The sequence below is a fragment of the Leptonotus elevatus genome, chromosome 11 (assembly GCF_054856555.1).
Source record: "Leptonotus elevatus isolate MCC_2025b chromosome 11, RoL_Lele_1.0, whole genome shotgun sequence".
NCBI classification, from domain to species: domain Eukaryota; kingdom Metazoa; phylum Chordata; class Actinopteri; order Syngnathiformes; family Syngnathidae; genus Leptonotus; species Leptonotus elevatus.
Genome location: NC_141249.1, coordinates 19,327,778 through 19,353,519, shown reverse-complemented (window position 1 = coordinate 19,353,519; position 25,742 = coordinate 19,327,778). Strand labels below are relative to the sequence as shown.

The 25,742-nt window shown below is 38.9% G+C and overlaps 3 protein-coding genes across 11 annotated transcripts in view; 1 reads left to right on the top strand and 2 right to left on the bottom strand.

Annotated features, from left to right (window-relative positions):
- Positions 1–2,770, bottom strand: part of hps3 (HPS3 biogenesis of lysosomal organelles complex 2 subunit 1) — a 63,206-nt gene extending 60,436 nt beyond the window's left edge. For both annotated transcript variants that reach the window (XM_086089822.1, XM_086089825.1), the window contains exons 1-3: positions 2,702–2,770; positions 2,380–2,499; positions 2,154–2,229 (exon numbers count right to left, since the gene is read on the bottom strand). The gene's annotated coding sequence lies outside the window, so the exon portion shown is untranslated. The remainder of the gene's footprint in view (positions 1–2,153; positions 2,230–2,379; positions 2,500–2,701) is intronic.
- Positions 1–11,342, top strand: part of bcar3 (BCAR3 adaptor protein, NSP family member) — a 53,716-nt gene extending 42,374 nt beyond the window's left edge. For 3 of the 4 annotated variants that reach the window (XM_086089826.1, XM_086089827.1, XM_086089828.1), the window contains 13 exons: positions 2,971–3,099; positions 3,484–3,609; positions 4,074–4,190; positions 4,303–4,538; positions 4,652–4,752; positions 4,875–5,009; positions 5,175–5,372; positions 6,079–6,653; positions 7,690–7,805; positions 8,531–8,702; positions 8,979–9,090; positions 9,165–9,368; positions 9,797–11,342. In XM_086089826.1, coding sequence (XP_085945952.1) covers positions 2,971–3,099; positions 3,484–3,609; positions 4,074–4,190; positions 4,303–4,538; positions 4,652–4,752; positions 4,875–5,009; positions 5,175–5,372; positions 6,079–6,653; positions 7,690–7,805; positions 8,531–8,702; positions 8,979–9,090; positions 9,165–9,368; positions 9,797–9,975 — 2,400 coding nt within the window. In that variant the 3' untranslated portion in view covers positions 9,976–11,342. The remainder of the gene's footprint in view (positions 1–2,970; positions 3,100–3,483; positions 3,610–4,073; positions 4,191–4,302; positions 4,539–4,651; positions 4,753–4,874; positions 5,010–5,174; positions 5,373–6,078; positions 6,654–7,689; positions 7,806–8,530; positions 8,703–8,978; positions 9,091–9,164; positions 9,369–9,796) is intronic. The other variant, XR_015096523.1, reaches the window with a different exon arrangement.
- A 651-nt stretch (positions 11,343–11,993) lies between these two features.
- The window catches only part of fnbp1l (formin binding protein 1-like), a 34,837-nt gene continuing 21,088 nt past the window's right edge, over positions 11,994–25,742 (bottom strand). For 2 of the 5 annotated variants that reach the window (XM_086089834.1, XM_086089829.1), the window contains exons 9-16: positions 25,456–25,677; positions 23,818–23,988; positions 21,902–22,011; positions 21,118–21,250; positions 20,846–20,937; positions 20,003–20,178; positions 19,698–19,735; positions 17,594–18,386 (exon numbers count right to left, since the gene is read on the bottom strand). In XM_086089834.1, coding sequence (XP_085945960.1) covers positions 18,246–18,386; positions 19,698–19,735; positions 20,003–20,178; positions 20,846–20,937; positions 21,118–21,250; positions 21,902–22,011; positions 23,818–23,988; positions 25,456–25,677 — 1,083 coding nt within the window. In that variant the 3' untranslated portion in view covers positions 17,594–18,245. Of the gene's footprint in view, positions 15,953–17,593; positions 18,387–19,697; positions 19,736–20,002; positions 20,179–20,845; positions 20,938–21,117; positions 21,251–21,901; positions 22,012–22,312; positions 22,328–23,817; positions 23,989–25,455; positions 25,678–25,742 lie in introns of those variants that run through there. The other 3 variants (XM_086089831.1, XM_086089832.1, XM_086089833.1) reach the window with 3 other exon arrangements.

Here is a 25,742-nt window from a genome sequence, read left to right as displayed (position 1 = left end):
CCAAGATTTAATGGGCTCTTCCTTAGATCCCAGCGCAGCATTTTGTAAAAAGCTGCCGTTTAGTTTTTGCATAATTCTCCAATTCTACAAAACACGGAGCTCGACTCCCGGAGTTATCACGGCACACTGGTTAGCGGCGTCACACAGGAAACAAACAACATTAGTTCGTTATATTGTGCTGTGTTGTTTTGTTGTCAACTAGCTGTAATAGAATACAGTAAGTCTCCTGTCACATGCATTCATGTGGATAATCAAGGCCAGAATAACTTTAGAGCAACAGTGAGACACAATAACCAGAAGGACCCAAAGGCAAGAGGTTACTTAATTGAGGCATTTTCAACATCATATAGGAAGTGTGTCAGAAAAGTTCCAGGCTGCTGGAAACATTATTTTTCCTAACCTTCATTATTATTTCACATACTTTTTATTCTCCACTTTTTTTGCCGTGTAAAATCTTCAACTTGCTTCAAAAATTACGCCTTCCTGGGAATATATAGTTTTCTTCCACATTACTTACAGTTTTCTCACAATTTAATGTTAAATATCAACTTTCCCCCATTAATTTTCAATTGGACAGACTTTTGACATTTTTGACCGGTAAACCGGTGGCAATGGTTCGAATCCCACCTTAGACAGATTGCACTTCAAGTTTTCTTTTTATTCATTTATCATTCAAGTACAATTAAAAATGTGTCATTTTCACATAATTTATCATAAGCATTTAGCATGCATTCAAATCTTAGCATTCAGCATTCCCACGCAATTTCTCCAGAAATTGCACTTTGTCTAATTATATCTTAAGTTTGTAGGGGGCCAAATACTCGTTTGGGGGTTGATGCCTGCACACGGGATGTGTGTGTCAGCGCACAGGCCATTTGGAACGGGCTCTTAAACATCGACCGGCTTGTTTTATTTTAGCTGCTGTACCTGCTTGCAATGATAGCGGGGATATGATTCCATTTGGAGCTAGAGCAGAATATAATCATATTAGCGTGGAAAGTGAGATGGCCAAATGTAGCCGCTTCCGCCGGCAGAGCTGTGGACAACACTGTTTGCTACATACTGTACTGTACACTGTATAAAAAAAAAAAAGAAGAAGAAAGTAATATTTACTTGAAAAAAACATAGTAAAAGTTGATTAAAAAAAAAGAAAAAAAAGAAGCTACCTCTCGGGTTAGGGTTCGGGTTAGTATATTGATGGTGTCATGCGGAATCCTTGTACCTTCAAAACACCCTCTTTTTTTTTGGTCTAATTTTGGACACACCAGCAATGCAGTATAGTGGCAAACAGCAAGAATGGCATGGCTCAGGTGATAGAGTGGCTGCCTCCCAAGCTGAAGGTCATTAATTTGATTTATTTTCTGTTTGTTTGTTTAATAAACTGGTAAAATGTACTCAAATCTTTTTGTAAAATTTACATAGAATTTCTGAGTGAAAAAACTTTACAAGGCTTTTCAAGTAAATAATACAAACACTTTTTGCAGTGTAGGATTATTATTATTTTTTTTTTTACTTTAGTTTTTGATCTTTACATCTTACACTATGGAATTGTGTTGTTGTTTTGTGTTGTTTCTATTCTGATTAAAAGCCCAGTTACAGTTTAACCATTTTAATGACAATAAAATGCTGTATACAACCTTATCACGCAACGGAAACTGTAAAGAACCCAAGAGTTTATGTTTAGGGTCTCTGGGTGTTTGTGTGCGCAAGTGTGTATACTGTGCGTGCGTTAGCCGTCATGTGAGGGCGTGTAGGAGGACGTGTCCGGGTAGTCTTTGAGAGTGGTGTCAAACTCATGTCGTAGGAAGCAGAAGGTGGAAAAGCAGGGAGGAGAGAAAAGCCCTAAGGGTGTGTGTACTGTTTGTGTATAGTGTGTGTGTTGGAAAGGAGGCAGAAGAGTTATTGGGACAGATTTTGCGAGAGCTTGTTTCAGAAAGTGAGAAGGCCGAAAGCATGCAGAGACCCAATAGCTACCGCGTAAGTGACTGATGTTAAGAGTGATTAAGTGTTTTGTAGTCTAATTTTTTTTTGATATTATAATTGCAGGTATACATGACCTCTGAAGCTCATTAAATATCGTGTTAGTACAGCATAGCGTGTTAATGTGTTTTTGGTGTGTGTTCGGGATGTTTATATGTACGGGTGACTCTTACCAGTATATCTGTCCATCACGGTTTTTTCCAAAATGTCAGGTCTTGTGACTTGATTCATAAGTTACCATATGTCAACCTTTAAATGAAAAACAACCAGAAAATATGACTCAGGTCACTAATCATTTTAGCACAACTTTAAGAAAACAATGTTAATAATCTAACACTATTCACATTTGCAGCCATTTTAAATACAGCGGTGCCTTGCGATACAAGTGTCCAGACTTACTTGCTTTGACTTGCGAGCTTAAACTTGAATATGCTGCATGGTGGCAGCCGGTGACTCAACTTACTTCACAACAGTAGTTTGAGGCGTCAAACAGCTTATGTCTTTTTCAGCTGAATGTTACTGTGGATGGAACCAAACATAAAAAAAAGAAGAAAATTCCACATTTAAAACGACCACACGGAGCCTCCTCTACCTAAATGCTAACATAAGACAGGCTAACATTTAGCATCTATTTGGCGGTGTTGAAACCATTTTAAGCAACAAACGTCTAAATGTAAATATGGCTAGAACATATATAGACAGACCATATAATGATACTCACAGGACTATTCTTAATCCTTTGCAAATATGAGCGCCTCTCTGATGTGCTGTTGAGATGCCTCAATGTCCGTCTGTCTCTTTTATACTGCCCCCTAGTGGCCGACGTGCGCATACGAGAATGAGCAGTCGAGTTGGAAACAAATAATATAAAATAATAAGAATAAAAACACATAACCTTATTATTATTATTATATTTTATTTACTGGGTCAAAGTCCAAAACTTTTTTTTTTTTATTACTCAAATCCTGTTTTTTTGTATTGATATTACAGTTTTCCCAGGATCATTTCATCCTGGACGGTCCATCAGAGAAGCTTCGCAGAGAGTTGGAAGAAGAACTGAAGATGAACTGCGAAGAGCCGAGAAGCCACGCTTGGTACCATGGAGCGATACCCCGGCAGGTATCGCATCATAAGATTTTGTGGCAGTCAGTCGTCATGAACTTGAGCAACTAGACCAGCAATTAGAAGGCACGGTTTACTTTACTTTAAGCTTAATTCACTAAAAACTTGCACATGGCCACGAATTTAGGAACCATGACATAGTATTTATTTGAATTACTGATCAATCATCTTTATTAATTTGCTAGCTAAACCCTAATAAGACCCCAATCATATTGCATAACTGCTCCCGCATTTGATTATGATTATATTTATGATGGGTACTTTTGGACATAAAAAAAGAAAGAAGAAGGAACAATTGTGGCAAGCTCTCACCAGCCATATGAAATTATGTGTTTAGCGCATGTTTGCTGGCATTCAGTAACTCGCTCTATCGTCCTAAAGGTTGCTGAAAACTTTGTGCAGCGAGATGGAGATTTCCTGATTCGTGATTCGCTGTCCAGTCCCGGAAGTTACGTTCTAACTTGCCAATGGCGTAATACAGCACAACATTTTAAAATCAACAAAAAGGTAAGTGAGGTGTTTTTATTTATTTATTTATTTAGTGTGCATATTTTTTTTCACGGCCACAAGCCCCAGATAAATAAATAATCATAAAACATTTTTATAGTACGACATTATTCGTTTGTTTCTTTGTTTGTAATTTTTGCATCTTTTAGCCTGATCATGTTTTTGAAACAATGCCGACGCATGAAGGTTTTAATCCATAAAATTGTTTTTGATCGTTTTAAAGATTAACTGCACACACTATGGAAATAGGCTACTTATTATTATTATAATTTTTTTAGCCGCATTATATGGCTGCCAGTCACACACTGTGCCAGTATTTTTGGACCTGATCAGTCACTTTAACCCAAGAAGAATGCGCTCACTGATGAGATCTTCTACAGATTTAGACAGTTGTCGTTTACACAGCAATAATATCCACAAAAATGTAACACAGTATTACAAAGTTCTTACCATTTGCCCGCTAGGTCGTGATGCTGAACGAAGCCTATTCCAGAGTTGAGTACCGCGTGGAGCGAGAAGGTTTTGACAGCGTTCCCGCTCTAATAAGATATTATGTCGGCAACCGAAAACCGGTCTCGCAGGTGAGTTTTTTACATGACATAATAAAAAAAAATAATAGGGTAAACATTTTTTTTTTTAATGATTCAAATGTATAAATTCTATTCGCTGACGCCATTTCTGATGTCTTTACAGGTGGTAGGCGCCATTATCTTCCAGCCCATCAACCGCACGCTGCCACTGCGCTGCTTGGAGCAAAAGTACGGCTTGTCGGGGAACCATCGAGAGGCAGGGCTGATCGAGCAGGAACGGCGGCGTCAGAAGCGCCTCAGCCTCAACATCACCAACGGACACATACAAGAGAACACACACAGCGGACATGATGGCACCCACTACCACAGTAACGGCATGGGGAGAGGAAGCCAGCTCAGGTTGGTCGAGTATGGAAACAGTGATGCATTTTTTGAAGCCTCAATTTGCCACTTATAATAAATATCCAAAGTCTGGCTGTGTGTTCATACCGGTAATTATTTTCCATTAAAAGGTTGAAGGATCGTTGCGGCAGTCAACCAGCAAGTCTGAATCAACTCCCGGAGAAGCGGCGGCCGCTTAAAGCGCACCAATCAGAGAGCTTTCTACCACTTGGTAAGTAAAGATGACATTTTATCATCTTGCCATAAAAAATAAATAATAATATCGGTGTGTACTTCCAGTAATGATGTGTCAGTTCCTCTCGGTAATAATGAAGACTTATTTGTGAAACCCAGGATCCAAACCCCAGAACCACCAGCACTCGGACATCCACCCCCTCAGCCCAAATAGCAAGTCTCCAGTGTTTCGGACAGGAAGCGAGCCATTGCTGAGCCCGTCAGTTCCCCGGAGGTTGGCAGAGCCGCTGGCAGGTCAGAACATGAGACAGAAGATTCATATGATGTATATACCCAGCAATATTCTGTTACATACGGTGTTTACTTGCTCATTTGCTTGATCTTCTATCAGAAGATGAGGTCTTCTGCCCGTTCATATTATGCAGGTCACTAGTAGCAAAATCTTGTCAATTCTTTTAGGTCAGCCAATCCGGGGCTCTGACAGCCAGCTGTGTCCCAAACCTCCACCCAAACCCAGCAAGGTTCCGTTGACACGACTGCCTCGCTTCCCCTGCCTTCAGCTGCCAGGTCTCCCCCCGAACACCTGTCCCGCTTGCCCTTTACCCACTCTGGACGCCACATGTGGGGAAAGCCCGGTTTGTTCATGGAGGATGGGAGGTAAGTCCTGTTTTTAAAGGTTTTTTTTTTGTCAAGTTACATGCAGTCATGTTTTGATTATGAAGCTCGGTGGAATTATCTGTGGACAAAAGGCAAATATGCTTCAAAAATGATATGTTTTGAAAATTAACAACACCTCTGTTCACTGGGGAATTGTAGTGCTCCCAAAGTCATTGCTCCCAAAAAACATATAAAAAAAAGTTATATTTTAAATATTGCCATGATCCCAAAAATTTACTTATATGGGGGGTTTTCGTCCATCAATGTAATCGTCAATCCGTCAATAAATTCGGAAATCTGTCAATGACGGTCGGCCCATTTTGTTGACGGATTGACGAATGACGGAAACATAATTTTGCTAACGAATTGACTTGACGTGATTACAATGCGGTTCGGCTTGAAATATTGACGGATTGACGAAGACGGAAGGGTGTCCCCCACTGTTGACAAATGCCGAATGGAGGAGGATCAAAATTGTCAACACCGGATTGTCTGGGCCCAGGCTCTTCTGAGATGGGCTGGCACGAAGTGAAAATGTGTTCTGTGGTCTGACGAGTCCAAATTATTTTTTTCTGGGCCAAAGAGGAAAAGGACCATCCGGATTGTTATTAGCGCAAAGTTAAAAGCCAGCATCTGTTTTGAGAAAGGAATTTGTTGATCAGTCCAGGTGATATCTAAGGTAATAGACGTTACCGTTCTGCCACAGGTCCTCCCGTACCCCCGGTGAAGTCTACCCATGCGGACCTGCGAACCTCTCCCAGCTGCGCACATCCCCAGATTGAGTATCCCGACTCTGAGGCGAAACCAGGACGAACGGAATGCCTGGCACAGACACCCGCAGACGTCAGGTCCTGCAGCCCGCTGGAATGGAATGAACCAAACTCTCCGAACTTTATCCCAGACAACGCCCATGAACTTGAGCAGCTGCCGTGCAGCTACGTTGGGAGGTTGAGGCAAGAGGGCGGGGCAGCGGAGGAGATGGGAGCGCACAGAGGCCTGGACCGAAGCTCCTACCATCACGCCATCGAGGCTTTAGAAAGCACCAGCGAGGAAGAAGACGAGGACACGGCGAGGGAGGAGCAGGACGGCGAGAAGAGGAACGTATTCCTCAGGCCGCTGGTGGAGACGGAGTCTGCGTTTCGGCCGACGGAGTTCAACTCCCGACTTCTGCCGGCTGAAAACAAACCGCTGGAGATGTTGGTTTTGAAGCGGGCCAAAGAGCTGCTGCTGAGCCACAACCACCACAGCATAGCCAGACACCTGCTCATGGCCGACTGCCAGGTACAAACACGCACTCACACGCTCATAGCGTCTAACCTCAACCCTTGCGAGCTTGATCTTCAAACCACGTCTTAACCTTCAAACCGCCCTTTGAAAGCGGACCAAAGGATGATTTAGCGTTGCAGATGTTGTTTTTTTCTTGAGCCACAACAAACCGTGCGACCGTAAAAGGGCGATTCCAGGACACTTCTGCGTCATGTCCCGCTGGTACCAAAGCAAGGACAACAAAGTTCAGATCAGATGACTAATTTGTATGTTGTTTACTTCGTTGCCAGATTTATTGGTAAGAAATACGTGCGCTACATAAAACAGATTACCAAATGTTATAATTAGTGCTGTCAAGCGATGACATTTTTAAAAGTCATTCATCGCAGTTTTCCACGATTAATCAAATTTTTTCTACTTCTACGTCTACTTTTTTTCTTCAACGCTTGTAATTTGGGGGGGCAAAATTAGTGAGTTAATTTTTTGTTAATTTAAAGTTCCTTTAATGCTGCTGATTTTTTTTAACGTGCGATTAATGACCGCCCCTTACTTGGAAAGCCTGTACTGGAGGAATTCTAGTCGCAACGCAGCAGACACGTCAACGTCAAAAATAAATAAAAAATAATAATTCAGAGGTGGTAAATCCACATGCAGAAAGTAAAAACCCTGCCACAGTTTGGCTTTAGCCCCTTGTGCTAGCTAGCTAGCGAGCTCCCTAGCTAGCTCCCCGGGTGCTCGGTTATCTGCTAGGGAGCTAGCTAGCTAGCTAGCACAAGGGGCTAAAGCCAAACTGTGACAGGTTTTTTAATTTCTGTACCTAAATTTGCCACCTCTAAATAAAATTGGGGTTTTCTTTTTGGTATTTGTTCAATTCATCCATCCTTCTCCAATCCTGGATGACTTTAAGAGTCACGGTGTCATGAATGTAATCTTTATCCTCAAATCATTTTCCAAGTGTCAACAAAATTAACGCAAACTAATGAGCCACTCTAACACAAGAGCGATTACGAGCTGCTGGTACATCGTTAAGCGCAGACGTTTTGCGTTGCAGGTGGCAAGGATACTCGGTGTGTCGTCTAAGCAGAGAGGTCAGATGGGCGTCACTTCTGGCCTGGAGTTGATCACTTTGCCACACGGTCGACAGCTCAGATTGGACCTGATGGAACGGTATGTAACTCGGAACAGTTCTTTAAAAAAAATATATAGTTTTTTTTTTACCACAGTTGAAAACAGTCTTTGTAATACGACGGTGTATTAGGGCCAAGTATAACTATTATTTTTTTAGAGGGTGGGGACAATATACAGAGAAAAAAACTCGCAAATTTGCCAATTTATAGAGTGGCAAATTTGCGACTTTATAAAGTGGCAGATTTGCGAGAGAAAAAACTCTTGGAATTTGGAGCCAACTTTTTGGGGAATTGATGGTTAAAGGAGGGGTAGTTTGATAGAGCCTACCCGAGGGAAGGAGCTGGAGGAGGTGGTGACCAGGATATGGAGGGTTAGAGATAATTTTGCCTTTTCTTGACTTGGTTCTAGAGGCTGCTGAACCTCTCGGCCGAGTTTGTGCAATCTGGCCGGCGTTTGGTTGTCTCCTCCCTGGTTGGATTCATTTCTCACATTCTAGCCAACAACAACTCTCTTGAAAAAAAGATCTGCAAGATATTTCCCAATCAGTGTCCCACTCACACTAGTGATTGCTGTGATAGGCTACAGCTCACCTGTGACCTTTAACCTGCATAGAAGTTTGAGAAAATGGATGCTTTGATCAATCGCGATTATTTTCAGCAATCTTTTGCAAACATGGAAGGATTTCAGTTGTGTGCCAAATAAGCAGTCTTACTGGTCATCAACTTGTGCTGTAAATGCATTTCTCCCTCTTCTCGTCCTTCCAGGCACCACACCATGGCAATCGGCGTGGCGGTGGATATTCTCGGGTGTACGGGCAGCGTGGAGGAGCGAGCGTGCACTTTGAACCGCATCGTTCTGGTTGCATTGGAGCTGAAGGACACTGTGGGCGACCTGTTTGCGTTCACCGCCCTGATGAAGGCTCTGGAACTGCCACAGGTAACACAGAGTCACACACGCGCAGAGATGGCAAATCCAGGTCCAGAAAGAAAATACCCTGCCACAGATTGGCTTTAGCCCCTGTTGCTAGCTAGCTAGCTCCCTAGCAGGTGAACGAGCACCATGGGAGCTAGCTAGGGAGCTAGCCAAGTAGCACCTGGAGCTAAAGCCAAACTGTGGCAGGGTTTTTACTTTCTGGACCTGGATTTGCTACCTCTGCACACGCACAAACAGTATATCAAGCATATTACACAGAGTTTGTTGTGCGCTATTCAGATTAGTCGTCTGGAGGAAACGTGGACGACTCTGAGGAGGAACTACACGCAGACTGCCATCAGCTATGAGAAAACGCTCAAACCTTTCTACAAAAATCTCTACGAAGGAACAGGTACATAAAAAATAAAAAAAACGTATTTCGTTCATATCGAAAATGTTGGGATTCTTATTCGGACCTTCCCTCAGCCTGCTGTCCTGCTGTGGTGTGCGTTCCCCTGCTGTTGCCGCTTCTCACTTTGATGGAGCGTCCGTTCGTCTCGCCGGAGGGGGCGGAGCTCTGGGAGACCAGTGACCAGGGCTGTGACATCATGCTGCGGCACCTCCAAGCGGCACGCGACGTCGCACACAACGCGCATTGCTACACTGAGAACGCGCAGAGAATCATGCACGGTAAAAGCAAAAGGAAAATAACATTTCTCAGTTTGCGGGTGGAATTTCAGGATGAGTTTAAAATATATTTACAGGTTAACTTCATTTGAGCTTCTATAGCTTTAAATGAAACCATTAGATTTCAGTGTATCCAATCCAATCCAACTCACTTTATTTCTATAGCACATTTTATAAACAAGCGTTTCCAAAGTGCTACACATTGAGATCCGCGCACAATCATGCATATAAAATCTAATGAAACCAAAAAAAACTGTCCAAAAAAATAATCAAATAAAATACGTAAAATAAAGAAATAAATACATTCAAAAAAATAAAAATAAAATAAAATTAATGTATTCACCGCCAGATAAGTAAAAACAGATGTTTGACGTCTATATCCGTCAATGGCAGTGAATGAGTTTGAAACAAGACATGCTGTATGTTTTCAGGATTCCAGTGCGATGAAGACCTGCTGGAGGTGTTCAAAACAGACTTTCAGCTGCGGCTGCTGTGGGGCAGTCGCGGCGCTTCGGTCAACCAATCAGATCGCTACAGCAAATTCAACCTCATCCTGACTGCATTGTCAAGAAAGCTGGAGCCCCTACCCAAAATACACACTTTAATTTGACCTTTGGCAGTTTCAGTTCAGCCGTGTAACCAAGTCATAAACATGGGTTTATAAGGGACCACGAGACCAAACACACGTAAGCAATGAAAGGTTATACAATGCTTCGAGGCAATCTCAAAACAGATGTAAATACAAATACAAATACGACTCAGTGATGCAAAGATCCTGCGTCTAGATAGTTGAACGTTCAACATTTCCACTTTGAATGTTGTACACATGATGCATCACAAAATGTACTTTCATCCTCTCAAAGATGGGTCAGATTAAGAAATGCTTCAATTTGAGCAGCACTTGTGTATTATATACTTACAAGAGGATTAGGGCCATTGAAGAGAGAAAAAAAAGAAGGTTGGCAGGATTCTCAATTTATTCTCAGAATTCTGACTTTAAAGTCACCCTTCTCACTTTAAAGTCAGAATTCTGAGATTAAAGTCAAAATTCTCACTTTAAAGTCAGAATTCTATGGAGCCCCTCCGGTGCCAGGGTATGATTTTTGTTGTTGTTGTTGCTAATCTGTACCCACAGTTTACTAATCTGTACCCAGAGTTTACTAATCTGTTCCTACAGTTTAGTAATCTGTTCCCAGAGTTTAGTAATCTGTTCCCACAGTTTACTAATCTGTTCCCACAGTTTACTAATCTGTACCCACAGTTTACCAATCTGTTCCCAGTTCAGTAATCTGAACCCAGTTTACTAATCTGTTCCCACAGTTTACTAATCTGTACCAACAAGTTTACTAATCTGTAACAGATTAGTAAACTGTGGGTACAGTTTAGCAACAAAAAAATTATTTTTCATACCCTGGCACCAGAACGACTCCATAGAATTAAGTGAGAATCCTGCCAACCTTTTGTTTTCTGTCTTCACTGGCCCTAATCTTCTTTCGTACTCCTGTGTGTTTCCAGACGAACGTTTAAGTGTCGTGTCCGCTAAAGAAGGGCAGAATGATGAAAATGAGGATGAAACTTGCACTTTCATAAGATAGCAGACGTGTCTATGTCGATAGAAGTACCTGTAAACAAACAAAACTAATAGATAGCCGAAGTTCTTCATTTCAGTCTCTTTACACAAAATCACCTCAAAATAAATCGGCCTCATACTAAGAAGTTCTGGAGTGACCCTGTGGGCTGCTTAAGAAGTTAAACCACGTGAATAGTTCAACGTATTTAAAACAGAAGTATGTGTTTGTGTGTAGAAGTGAAGGTACACACAAGTACTGTATGTTAACTTGTCACTAAAGTTGTACATATGTGAAGCCTTGGTCCCTTTGTTTTGTATATAATTAAGGAATAAGAAAAAAAAAAGTCAATTAATTTGAATGTTTATATTCTGAACTACTGTGGTTTAAATAAATATGGTACATGTTCTGTGGAGCTTGTATGTGAATGACTGACACTGACTGTCGGAAAAAATGCGCAGCTGTCGGAGAGGTTAGCACCCAAAAAAAAAAAAAAAAAAAATCGCCAAGATATGATTGTGCACGTCTGTCATAGATAAAGATTCATGAAAAAAGTGGCATCAAAAGTAGCCATTTTCATGGGTTCAAAGTATGTGGATAATCGACTTACATGTTGATTGGCCTGATGTGGACTGCTCTCTTTTTGACTTTTAGAGCTGTCACTGCCCGGTCAAAATGAATCTTTGACGTCGACAGCCGTCAATGGCAGTGAATGAGTTCATGGGCAAATCAGTGTCCTCCTCTCAAACCGGTAATTTTGCACTGAAGACAGAAGTGAAGGCAGTCAGATACACAAACAAGTAGCAAGTGAAGGTCGTAGTGTAACATCTCCGGAATGTGGTGACTTCCATTCGACACTAACAACAAACAATTTAGTGCTGTCAAAGCACAAATTCTCATCCAAGGCTCTATTTTGGAGCTTCTAAAAATAAAGGTACAGTACTAATGCATCATTTTTCTTTTATTTTTTTTAAAGTACCGATATGTAATTCCTAAATGGTCACGTGAAACCATTTAACAAAAAGTAGTCCTTTTCAAGAGCAAAGAGGAAAACCAAAACGACTTTTCATTGTTTATTTCAGCAAAACTCTACAAGTTGAAAAAGGCATTTAGTCCACAAAGTGGCTGACAACATTCAAAGTGTAAAAGACAAACCAAGTGTGCATGAGAATGCGGTGATGGGAAAAGTACTGCCATCAGTTATTACATCAAATACGAGACACAGCATGGAGACGACATGACAACCTGCACAAACATCTCGTCGTGTACCGACATGTTTTTATTACTCAGATTTCACTTTTTAGAGTGATTTCATTAAATCCTTTACAGTTTGTGAACAGACGTGACAGTACATGGACTTTTTTTTTTTTTTTTTTAACATCCGCAGGAGAAACAACAGGACGATCACACTTCAAATAAAAGCAACGTCAAGAGTTTTTTACGTTTTTACTGCATAGTTGCAGTACTTGCAGCAATTCACAAAGTAGTGCAGTTTGGATGAGAACTTGCTTGAATTCAGAACACGTTTCGTCAACCTGATCTGCTCATTTTTGTGTTTAGCACAATATATTTAACACGGTATGTCATCTACACATACATATACTGTACATGATGTATATTTAGTTGGAAGACTGAGTAGCAGATGATTAACACTGGCAAAAATGAAAACTTGTAATAGTTTCTCTTTGATCCACAGGTTTATGGGACAGAAATTTGCCAATGATTGCATCAATTGAGGTTATTAATAGAACAGAAGTTAAAGTGTACAGTATTTGATTCAGAAAAAAAAAAAAAATCGAATTTGTAAGTGCAAATTTTCAATTGAATGTATTGAATTTCCCTGATCAACTCTTTGGATTTTTTGCTTCTTTTTTTTTTTTTAACAGTTTATACAACAAAATTAGCAACTGGAAGACTGAAAGGCAATTAAAGTTCAGTGTTACACATAATAAACAAATATATGAATATGGATAAATGAAGCAATGATTATTGCTAATAGAAAGCAGCAGAGCAGTCAGACTTGGTACTATTAATAAACAACAAAAGGGCCATAATGAATGGGGATAGTAGTTTTAAAAGTATAAATCCCTTCCTAAACTGATAAATAGCGTTATGAGTTTTGATTGGCCAACCTGCCCCCCCCCCCTTTTTTTTGGTAGATGTGGGTGCTACAAAACTGGGAGGGGTCTAATTACGGCTTAAACAGCAATGTTGCTTGAACTTAATTAGGGGGCACTGAAAGAAAATAGACATTTTGTACCATCAACGTTAAAATTCAACAGTATTGGAAAGGGATGGCTACACAATTAATGGGGCGGTGGGATGTTTAACTAGCAACAGCAACAATAATCTGCACATTTCACAGCTTCATAAAAAAAAAGATTAAGGTGTGGTCACATCTTCTGATTACCATTATTAGTTTGCCCTAAAATGTCAACTGAACCACACACATTTTGAAATAACTATGAGAAATTGATTCAAAAGATGGAATAAAATCATGCAAAAGTTGTTTACGACAGCTGATACAAAAAGAGTAGAAAAATCTAGGACGTTAAAAAAATAACAATAATAATAATTCACCAGAGCTTTTTGTTCTGCATTTGTACACAGACAGTCACAACACGGATCTGCATCAAGTCATTCGTTCTTTCGTTTGATCCAATTCAAATGCTGTACAACTTCGGGGCAAAGTGCATCGGTTCGATTTCAAACCTTAATGTCTTCCGAAGAGTGTCAATCAATCAGTCAAACAAACGAACCGGAGCACAATCACTACGGAAACACATTCAAGCAAGACATCAAAAAACATGTTCATATGTACAAGTCATTCAATTCAAACTAACACGTCCGCACTTATTCGCTGGTCAGTTTAAAAATAAAATAAAAAATGCTGTTACTTGCTCTATCAAATTCCAAAATAGAAATGATTTGATAGTCCCGCCAGACGTGAGCCGGCAGCTGACGAAGGACTTTTTCTTGCTCTCATTCCAAAAGAAGCAATCTTGCTTGACTTTGGTGAGGAAAGTCTGCCACCTGCTGGTTAAAATGTCAAGGTGCCAGACCGGAGCCGAGAGAGGGGGGGAAAAAAAAGAAAAGAGGACGATGGAGAAGGTGGTGGATAGTCCTGCTATCAGCTTGATGGAAAAACCCAATTGCTGTTTGGGGGAAACGCGCACGTAAAACGACAACTCATGCTTGTAACATATAGATGACAGGAAGGCCTTCAAAGTAGCGCTTAGTCCACAAATGGAACATGTTAGGAACATGCAACTTCATGTGGATGACACGTGAAGAAGGCAGACATGAGGAGCAGAGTGGCTCGGGCAGGCAGGCAGGCATCATCAACAGAGCACAGATGAAAGGGATGAGTTGAAAACAGTGCGGCGCTGACAGTTAGTGGCAGCAAATACTCAAAATCGACACAACCTCAAAAGAGACATGAACAAAACAAAACAAAACCTCAGAGGTTCCATACACTCTAAACCCAAATTAGTAGAGTTTACCAGAAATTCCCGTGGAAACCATTCACCTTAAACCACTTTAGCTTTTACGCATGGTAAAAACTTCAACATACAAGCAATTGTATTAAAAGAAAAATAGGAAAACTATTGATTGTACATTACTGTATATAATTAGGATTTTTTACCATGTGTAATAATAATAGGCGATTAAAAAGATTAATCATAATTAATCGTATGACTTCATTCGTTACCTAAATTTTACATCTGTCCTAAATGTACAAGAAAAGTTTTCGTTCTTGTTAACATAAAAGTGGAAGAAAATGTTAATCTAATAGAAATATGGCTGCATCTTTTAGTCATTGAAATGTTAATTTCATAATAATTCATAAAACTGACTTAAAATTAAAAGGATGTACTGTACTGTAAAAAACGAGTGTGATGTTGTTTTGTGTTGTGGTCATTTTTTTTGCCACTAGATGGCATCATTGCATTTGTAAGACGGTGACAGTTCAGTGCATTTCTCTTGTCATATTAAGAGCTGTCGAATCTTTAAAATCAAGTAAGTTGTGAAATTCTGCACATTTTTGAAATTGTAAAATACAACTTGACCCCAGTCAACACAAATATATGCATTATTATTACATTTATTACTGCTAAATTTTGACGTGGACGTGCGTGCTGCTTTGCCAGTATACAGGCTTCTCCAATAATCACACATTCATAAAATTAGTGGCGTTAAAGGAACTTTAAATTAACGCACACATTTTGACATCCCTCGTAATAACTAAAGCAGTTTTAAGGCAAAGGGTTTCCATGCGGATTTCTAGTAATTCAGTTTAAGAGTGCATATTAATTAGTTTTTGTTTTTTACTAATTTTTGCAATTTATTAACCTTATTTTTCTTTATTTCCAGAATGGAAGAAATGCTGCACGAGCAAACACCATTTAAATAAAACATTTTAAAAAAAGTATACAGCTAAGTAATTAGAACGATTAGAAAAGAGCAACCTAAGACATCTGAAGGATGCAATCTGATATCGTGTTTTAGAATTGATGGTGGTCTTTGAAAAGGAACTTTCTTCAAACACTGAGATTGATGAGTGATTTCGCCACTCTGCATATTACAAGGCCTGAGAATTAGTAAATGGCCGAGCCGTTTATTAGAGAAAAGCTGAATGAAATATTCCCTTTGCTTTCATTAGTTTGTAGCTTTACTGCTAAAAAAGGGAACATGGCAAACGTGAGAGCAGACTCTGCCATCCAATTAGTTGTTAAAAAGCCCAAGTGGTATGAAGTGGGACCTCCTCGTGCAGTTGTTGCAATCATTTTAAGAAATTTAATTTACTTTTACTGCCTCCCGTTATTCAGTTAAAAGCTTGGACTGCCGCAGCCGTTACGGATGTGAGAGCATGCCGACATGCAAAAACTTGCCCTTCTGTTTCCCTCTCTCTCTCCTTCTCATCTCTCTCTTTCACCCCCACCACCAAAAATCAGCCACCAGCGAGAGCCCTCCACCGGCCAATCAAAACCACCTGGCCACTCTGCAGCCCTCAGGAACCTGCACAGTCATACAGAGGAGAGACGCGGTTAAGGACACGCAAGTAGACGCACAAACACTGAGACAACAGAATCACAATCATTTCACATCATAGGCCAGGGATGGGCAACTGAGTGGGACCTTGATTTATTTATTTTTTCATTTTTTAACAACCCCCCCCCCCAAAAAAAACATATTCCAAAAATGATAATGTACAATTAATATACATTTTCCCCAAATCAGGAAAACTAGAATAACTTCAATATTGGGGGGAAAAAATTGCAAATATGCAAATGTGCTGGTGCCGAACTTTGCATACAGTATGTGTCAACTGTAGTTTTAAGTTGTAATGTCACCACTAGCCACTAGAGGGCAGACATGGCTAAATTGCACTTACACTGGGTCTTATGCTGCGCTATACAACATGAGAAAGCCTAATTTGATTTTTTTTGCGAATTTGGAATGATATGCTGGACAAACAGTACCTGAACATTATTACAATTTTGAGTGAGTTGATTTTTGTGGGATGGGGGGGGGGGGTGATGCACTAAATTAATTATTGCGCTTAACTCATTCACTCCCAGACATTTTCACTGAAGCAACCCCCTTCGCTCCCGGCTGATTTACTGGATTTTGACTGATTTTGCAAGGCCCACAGAATAGTCTGTTCCATTGCTATAAAAACATGGCAGAGATTAGAAAGATTAGAGTCTCTTCTTTCATCACGAAAAAAAAGTACATTTCTATCTGTTTCCGTTTTGCAGCAATTAGCATTAGAACATAGCTAAGTTTCATCATTATTCAGAAATCTGTTTAAAACAGTGGGGGAAAGAACTTTTTGCAACATGGCCCTGGCTGATCTCTTATACTGTGCTCCGTTTTTGTAATAACTGCCATAGCTTCAAGCATTCTCTTCTGTCCAGAGGCTGCATCAAAGCCTTCTGTATGCTCTAGCATAAAAAACAAACAAACGTAAAAATACGTCTTTGGGAGCCTGGCTACATTTTAAATAAAACATATTTATACGTTTTTGGGAGCAAATGAGTTAACGTTGGTTTGCTGTTCAGCAGTTTTGTGACATCCTTGAATGGTCATGGGACAGCGCTTTGCACAGTATGGTTATTTTTTGTTTCCAATCCTTTCTTGTTGGGTTAGGATAATGACCCTTTTATTCATGCACTGAGAAATGTATAGTGAAAAATGAAATATATTATTAAGACAACATATTTTGCATGTAAGCATGCATTTTGTCCACATCTAAAAAAAATTTCAAAGATCTGGTTAGGAAATGTGTTCCTATGCACCATCCAAGTCCCACTGATGACAAATTGTGGCCCCTTCCAGCATATATGTTGCCCATCCCTGTCGTAGGCTCCTGTCCTCTTAACCATCCTGTACATTTTGACATTATGTAATATGACAATATGATCCGTTCATTTTGTCTTCAGTCACCCAGATGTTCTACACGGCTTTTTTTTCTCTCTCTAGCAAGTAGCTGCATCCCTTTTTGTACTACAAAGCAGTGCGCCGGGTGTCTATAAATAAAGAGGCAGTAGCGTTTGTATGCACTCCAGACATTTTTTTAGAGCTTCTGTTGTCATTTTCAATGGAACAAGAAAATTAACGGATAGGTGAAAGGTTAATGAGGACAGAACGCGGAGGGAATGACAAATGTGTTGTTTATGGTCGAAAGTATTTTTTTTTTGAAATGTAGAATATCATACAAATATAAAACGTACCTATCACACACGACAACAACTCTATCATCTGAGCTCTAGAAACTCCAAAAATCAATTTGCATCGCGCACCAGTAACAAATTAAGACATTCTCGTGACTGCAATTAAACAAAATCGGCTGTGATGGCACAGATAAAACAAAAACTTTAAATTACGAGGTGAATTCAGAGAGCATAAAATCATGCAGTTTTTTCAATATAATACCCATTTAGAAAACATCAAAAAGAAAAAAAAATAGATCAATTTCTAATATATTACACTCAACATCTTGAACACTTTGATCGATAAGAAGCAATATAGTTTCTCACGTGCATATACTGTAGAAATGTCTTTTTTTTTCTTTTTTCTTTTTTTTAACAATTCAAGTCTCTGACACTCACGAGTACAGCATCTGCTACAACAGGGGAGGGATGAGTGAGCACATAGTTAGTGGAAGTGAAGGAAAGCAAAATAGAGGAACACATGACAAAATCCATGCAGGTGAACACACACGTTCTGCCTTTGTTCTCTTGAATGTGAGCGCGGCAAGAATGGGGAAAAAAGGTTACGGTTCACAGGACAGACGGCAAATGGAGCTTCAGATATAGGTGACGGCACCTTTACAGTTCTTCTCCATGGTGATTTCCACATAGGTGGTGGGGACGTAGCCCTCTTCCCCGCTCTGTTTGCGCGCCCTCGTCCAGCCGTCGCCTTTGTCTTCCTCGATAATGTACAAAACCTGCCGGACAAGACAAAAGCATCATGCAATTAAACTAAGTGCAATTTCTGCAGAAATTGCGGGGGAATGCTGGAAGCTGAGTGCTAATAGCTGAATGCTAAGATGAATGCTTAAAATATGTGAAAATGACAAAGTATTAATTGTAGTTGAAAGATAGATGAATAAAAAGAACACTTGTGAATTTTTATATGGAAAAGTGTTATCTGAAAGTACCCTTCATTCATTTAGATGGAAAAGTGGAACTAATGATATCCAATGGGGAAAATGCAAAAAGAAAATTCACTCAATGGCGCCACCTCGGCATGCAGTACCCTCTATTCATTAAAATAGAATAGTGGAACAAATAATAACAAATGGCATAAAAAAAAAAATCACATTTTTTATACTCTAAACATAAAAGTGGGAAGAAATGTTAACCTAACAGAAATATGGTTGCATTTTTTTGTCATTGATACAGTAATTTCATGACAATTCATAAATATTTTTCAAATTAAAAAGATGTACTGTAAAAAAAAAAAACGAGTATGACATTGATTTGTTTGTCATCTTTCTGTCACTGCATGGCATAATTGCATTTGTAGAACAATGGTGACAGCTCAGTGCATTTTTCTTTTTATATAAAAATTGGATCAAAACTTTAAATCCAATTTTAGCCGACGAAATAAAGAGCAATTTTAGTCAATGTTTTCCTTCAGCATACATTTAAACGTTTATACTGAAAATTATAGAACACCAATTTGCAACTGTAGTTTAACACGCAAGATACATTTATAACACAACGGTGTCTTTATTAAACTTTGTGTCAATGAAATTGACAATATGCCGTCTTAAAACTTTGTTTTCACCTAAATAAAAAAAAAAGTGCACAATTGCCTGAGATTAATCTTATAGCTGCACAATAAATGTAAATATGTTTGAACATTAAATAAAGTGCAGTGAATATCTTGAGTGCTTCTTTTCTCCCACCCGTGTTTCATTCCTTCTTCTGATTGGAATTTGTGCATTTTCGTTACTGTGTTGTTTTCGTTTTTGTCATTAACGAAATTGTCTGTCAATCTTAGTTAATGTCATCGTCTCAGTGAATGGTTTCTATTTTAGTTTTCGTTTCATTTTTGCCTTTAAAAAAAACCTGAAAACTGAAAAAAATAATATTTTTCATCTACAAAATTATCACTGTCCATCACATGTTTTCGATTGCGTAATTCAGTAAGTTAAGTTCTATATGAACACTTTTCTACAGTAAAAAAAAAAAAGTTGTTCCCCAACGATGCTTAACCATGAATTTAAATGGGAGAAAATGAAGATAATCACCTCGTCTTCAGCCATTACCAGGGTTCCCTCATTCTGACCTAAAAGTGAAGAAAAATAAACAAAGACACTTATTTGGTAAATTCAAGAAGGCCATCGTTATAACAAATGTAGGTTAGTTCCAATTATTTCAAATTTTTTGCATAAATACGGTTGCCTACACTTGCATATTTTTAAAACTACATTTCCATTACGAGTTAAATGTGCATATCAAAATTTGGATTTATTCTCACAAATACTAAAAGCAAAAGTATGAATGCTCAAACTTGAAGCACGCACTACATACTGTCCAATACGTCGGACCTTACCGTCAAAAGAGTACAAAGCTTTGCAGTGTCCAATGACCGGCAACGGGTCATCGTCGTCAAATTCATCATCAAACTCGTGCGGGTCGGTGCTGGGGTGTCCGGGTTGCGGGGGATTGGATTGGTGATGAGGTGTGTGCTGCTCCTGACTGGTGTCTTCTGTGTAACTGCCTTCAGGACTGCAACAAGACAAACATTTCTCAAACTGGACACATTTTTTCACATTGACAAATGTGATTATTTCAACATCACATTTGCTCATTTGGCCGCAGCAGTCAATCTCAGGATTGGGAATGAAGACACATATTCATGAAGTTTTATAGATCATATCTGGTCATACAAAGAATAATACTGTGAATTTTATATTACACCAATGATTTACTTGGGATGTCAGGAACCACTTTTCTTCAGACTGATATCAGTACCGATACTTATAGTACTTTTGATATATAAAATTTCATTTGAACACTTTAACAACACATTTTGTCAAGAAAACCTTGCTCTGAGTCGCAGATGTTGAATCACAGATGTGTCAAACTGCCGAAGTATAGCGCCAACTTCTGCCGAGGAGTACTTACTTGATTTTAGATTTTCTTTGCCTCAATATTTATGGCTGGTATTGGTACTCTCTCTTTAGCCTCGTTTCCACAGACGGTATCTACTCTACTCTACTTTACTCCAAAAAGCCTACATTTCAATAACAATAATAATAATAGTAACAATGTATTGTTGGAGTACAAAAGTACACTGGAGAAGATTTTATGAAAAGTTTTTAGTGGATTAAAAGGGCAGTTTTTACTAGATTAAAATACATCCATCCATTTTCTGAACCACTTTTTGTCTTACCTCTCTCTGCCTTGGGGAGTGGGATGGTGGTTGTCGGCACTATTCCTCCTGTCTCTGGAGGCCTGCTTTCCTTCCACCTCTGACAACCAAGCCTGCCATTGGCACAAGTGAGGCAAATTAAATTACACTTTTGAAAGAACAATCAAATTCAACATCTTTTTCAATTTGGGCCAGCAGATGGCGCCATCCACATATCCAACAACGCATTTCGCACACATTCGTCTCATCTCAAGGTGATCTTGGTAACCTCATACACTTTGTTCTTTTCTGACCTCATGTTTGTGGATTTCAGAGCGCAGCTTTTCCATGTTGACTATGGTCTCTGATATTTTGGGCTGCAGGCTGTTGGGGTCACCCATATGTGGAGCTTTCTCATACACGTCTTTCATTTTGTCTAGGGCATCCCTAGCACAGGTAAAAATCACAGTGTTGATGTAACAGACTAATTATGATGTAACAGACAACACACACAAATATAAATTACCACAATAATATCACACATAACTTTAAAAAAAAACATATATTTCTCATTAACTATATGGCCTTTATTAATTTGATATTCATTTGTGTCAACTAGGGGTGGCGCCTTAAAGTTTCTTTAATGCCACTCATTTTTTTAAAGCGCAATTAATGACCGCCCCTTACTTGGAAAGCCTGTACTGGGGGGAATTCCAGTCGCAACGCAGCAGACACATCCATGTTGAAGTTTAGCAGCATAAATTTAATTATAATGCATATATTTGTGGAGACTGGGGTAAAGTTGTATTTTACAATTTAAAAAAATTGCAGAATTTCAAAACTTTAAAGATTAGATAGCTCCTAATATGAAGCTGTCACCAACGTCTTACAAATGCAATTATGCCATCTAGTGGCAGAAAAATGACCTAAACACAAATCCATTTCAAAGCCTCAGAGTGTCAAAGAACTTAACTCAATAATTGTGAATCTATTAGTGTATACGTTGGCAATAAAAAGCTGGAGCCACTCTGAATATATCAGAGGTTTTCGTAAAACATTTTTGGCACGAGAGAATTAACAATACAATTGAATAAGTACCTCTGATCCATCTCTATTTGGAGCTTGTTGTTGAGTTCATCAATTTTCTGCTGCAACCGCTTCCTCCTCTGTTCAGGGGGTAAGTGGCTGAAATCCTCCACTGATGGAGCCTGCAGGCAAATTAAAGCATGACAAATGTCACTGCTAGACTTCATTCACGAATGAATGCTGCGATGTCCCGGCACCCTCTCAAACAGGATCCGCATGACCCTCACGGGATTACTAAAGTACGTGTGTGTGCTATTTCTGTGGGTTCAACACTTTTTAATCTATGGATGAAAACACTGGGCAGAAGGCAAACATTTTACTACAGGGTCATTTGTTAGACACAATTGGGACATCTACAACACATGCATTTGAACTTAACGGCATTATCTTCACTCTATTAGCTACTGTTAACTTTCCACTTACCATCTTGACAGACCACTTGGATGTAACATTACCAATTCCAGAAATGCAAGCAGACAACACAGGATGCTGGTTAGTTGAATGAAGGTGACAAACGGTTGATTAATCAAAAACCCGATGATGACTAATACTGCACGATCAACATATGTATTATGTGAATCAATTTTGGATGCATATTTGCATAATATTCTAAAAGGTTTCCAATTGGAGGAGATAGCCAAATTACTGCAAAATGTTCTGTGCTGAACAACTCTACATGAGATATGAGTCATTCATGTGTGAAGTATTTTCAACGGAGAGCCACTTGACACAAATGACAGGAGAAAAAGCCAAACAATGCTTTTTCTTGAGTGCTGCTGTACATTTGAGAGGGGACTCTCGGTTGAACTAATAAGTCAACCATCCAAACACACGCCACTGCAACCTCTGCGAGACCAACAACAGCATAGCACATCAGCACTGCAACCCAAAACGCCAAAACCCCTAAAAAATCATCAGACCTCATTTCTGTTGTGATTGTGGCAGAAATCTGTCATTAGTAATTGGAGAAAAACACAGACATGACAGGAAATAGAAACCAAAAAAGAGTAAGTAGAGAAGACAATAGAGCAAGGTGTTTGCAAGTGTCATAAAATAATAAAATTTCGAAATGATCAAAGTCGATAGCTTCTGCTGCTTTGAGTTTGCAGCAATCTATTATGAATAGGGGTGTCAGGCGATTAAAACATTTCTGCGTAATTAATCGCATAACTTCAATAGTTAACTTATGATTAATCACAATTTTTTTTTATCTGTTCTGAATGTACAAAAAAATGTTTTCCCCCCAAGTTTTCATACTCTTGTAAACATAAAAGTGGAACAAAAATGTTAAACTAATAGAAATATGACTGCATCTTCTAGTCATTGATACAGTAATTTCATAATTATTCATAAAATTGAGTTAAAATTACAAAGATTTACTGTACTGTAAAAAAAGTGTGTGACATTAATTTGTGTTGGTCATTTCTTCTGCCACTAGATGGCATCATTGCATTTGTAAGAGGTTGGGGACAGCTCAGTGCATTTTTAATTTCATATTAATAGCTATCTAATCTTTAACATAAGTAACTTGTGAAATTCTGTACATTTGTTCAATTGGAAACTACAACTTGACCCCAGTCTCCACAAATATACGCATTATTATAAAATGTATTACTGCTAAATTTTGACGTGGACGTTTCTGCTGCGTTGCAACTGGAATTCCCCCAGTAGAGGCTTTCCAAGTAAGGGCGAGTCATTAATCATGAGTAAAAAAATAAATAAATAAAAAAGTGGTGTTAAAAAAACTTTAAATGAACTCAAAATGAATGCACTAATTTTGACACCCCTAATTAAGTATCACTTTATAATTGAAAAGCATTTTCATGACCTGCAGACATCCTGTCGAGAATCACACTAAATCATCAAGGCAACATGATCTGCCCCAAGAAACTTTAATGACAACAACGGCTTGGTACTTCCTGGCTCACCCCTCGTCTCAGACCCTTCAAGTTCTGGGGGATTCTGGGTACTGTGCTCTTTATCTCAGACAGATACTGGTTCACTCGATCAGAGCTGAACCGATTCGGAGGGAAAACATGCGAGGTGGGCCGTGGGCGGGAGGAGGATGGAGGAGGTGGAGGAGGAGAGGAAGAAGGAGACTGGCAGGGAGCAGGGAGAAATGATAAAACCGTAAGTCAGGATGGCACATTTTTAAGTAAAGTCTTGACTTTTTTTTTCTTTTTTTATAACTTATTCAAAATCCTTTTTGGGACGCTCAGCATTATGATAAAGTTACATGATCATGACCTGTGACTGAGAACAAAACAAACATAATGACAATTAATGCTAGGGATTATCTGCCTTTTTACAAATCTGAAGGCCAATAAAGCTGGCAAATTTGGGTTTTCAGCAGGATTTGTAAGATGTTCACAGACGTTTTTTACTTGTCGCAAAGACATTTTGAACAGAGACAATTTTCTGCGAAGATCTTTTGAAACGTTTTACGAACCCTGGCGAAAACCCAAAATTCGCATGCATTTGTCGCTCCATGAAATACAGGGAACTTTGCATTTTCATAAAAGATTGTGAAGACACTGGGAACTTCATACTATTTTTTTTTTATTACATTTTTGTTAAAAGTAAGAAATTATGTTACATTTTTGGAAAACATTTACAGTAGAAAGCTTTAGGTAGCCTTTTATTTGCTTAGTTTTTAATTTAGTTTAACACATGGTGATGACGTGGGAATTTTTTGTTGTTGCAATTTTTAAAATCATTTTTAAACAAAGCTGTCTATTCTTTTTATATTTAAAATTTAAAGAAAAACCATCAAAGTGTTGGAAATTTGAAAAAAACATTTTTTTTTAACAAGCATGCTAAATGGCATTTCAACAAAATTCTTTTTTAAAATGTTGATGCTAATACTTTCTCTTTTACTGCAAATGAATATCAGCTTGAAATATCGGTTATTGGCCTACTTGACTACTAATAATCAATATATATATATATATATATATATATATATATATATATATCAATATCAGTAGGAATAAAACTCTTTCATCAACTTTGTTTTAGGTAATAATAAAGGGGTTTGTTACATCACTGATAAACTAACCATGTTCATCTTCTTCTTCATAAAGTCAAATGATGCTTAGTTATAAGTCATAAATATGCCCAAGTCAAATAATCAAATAGATTTTTAAAGTAGTGTAAAATGTATGTACCATAACGTAGTGTTAATCATTAACGGAGACCTCACGTCACCGTTTCCTGCAACGCAGCTGATGTCTCACACATAAACCAGCAACAGAGAGATAATAATTAACCAACATTGTCCTTATGAAGAAGAAGGGCAAGGTCCATGAGCGTACCAAAGATTTGACACAAACACCGATCGAGTGACAAAAAACTGCCAAACTGTGAAATATGTTTTACACAAATACGACACAATATGCACTTCATTTACCTTGCGTGTGAGTTAAAGCTGGGAAATCGCAACATGAATTTTGAAATTAACGTGTAGATTATCAACCTAGTGTTAACTCCATGTTTTGTGTGTGTTGCTGCTTTATGATACATAAACAGGAACTGATTGACGAGAAGCCAGCGGCAATTTCAGGTACCTTTGGTTTCTTCCCGAAGAGCCAGAGCTTATTCTTGCTTTTGCTGATTGTGTGTTTTGGGTCTGGTCGTGGTCCCGGGGCTCCATCTCGCTCTCCCTTTGGCGTATTGCTGATGGCCCCGTCTGACCCGGTTCTGCTTAGATTCTGACTGAAGTCTTCAAAGGGGAAGTCGCCCGGAGGGTCAAAGCCAGACTTAAAAGACTCCACCACAATTCCAGAATCCTGGAGGAAGTACAAAAATATATATATATTTTTTAAAAATGACAAATGAGTGAATTATTCTTGTC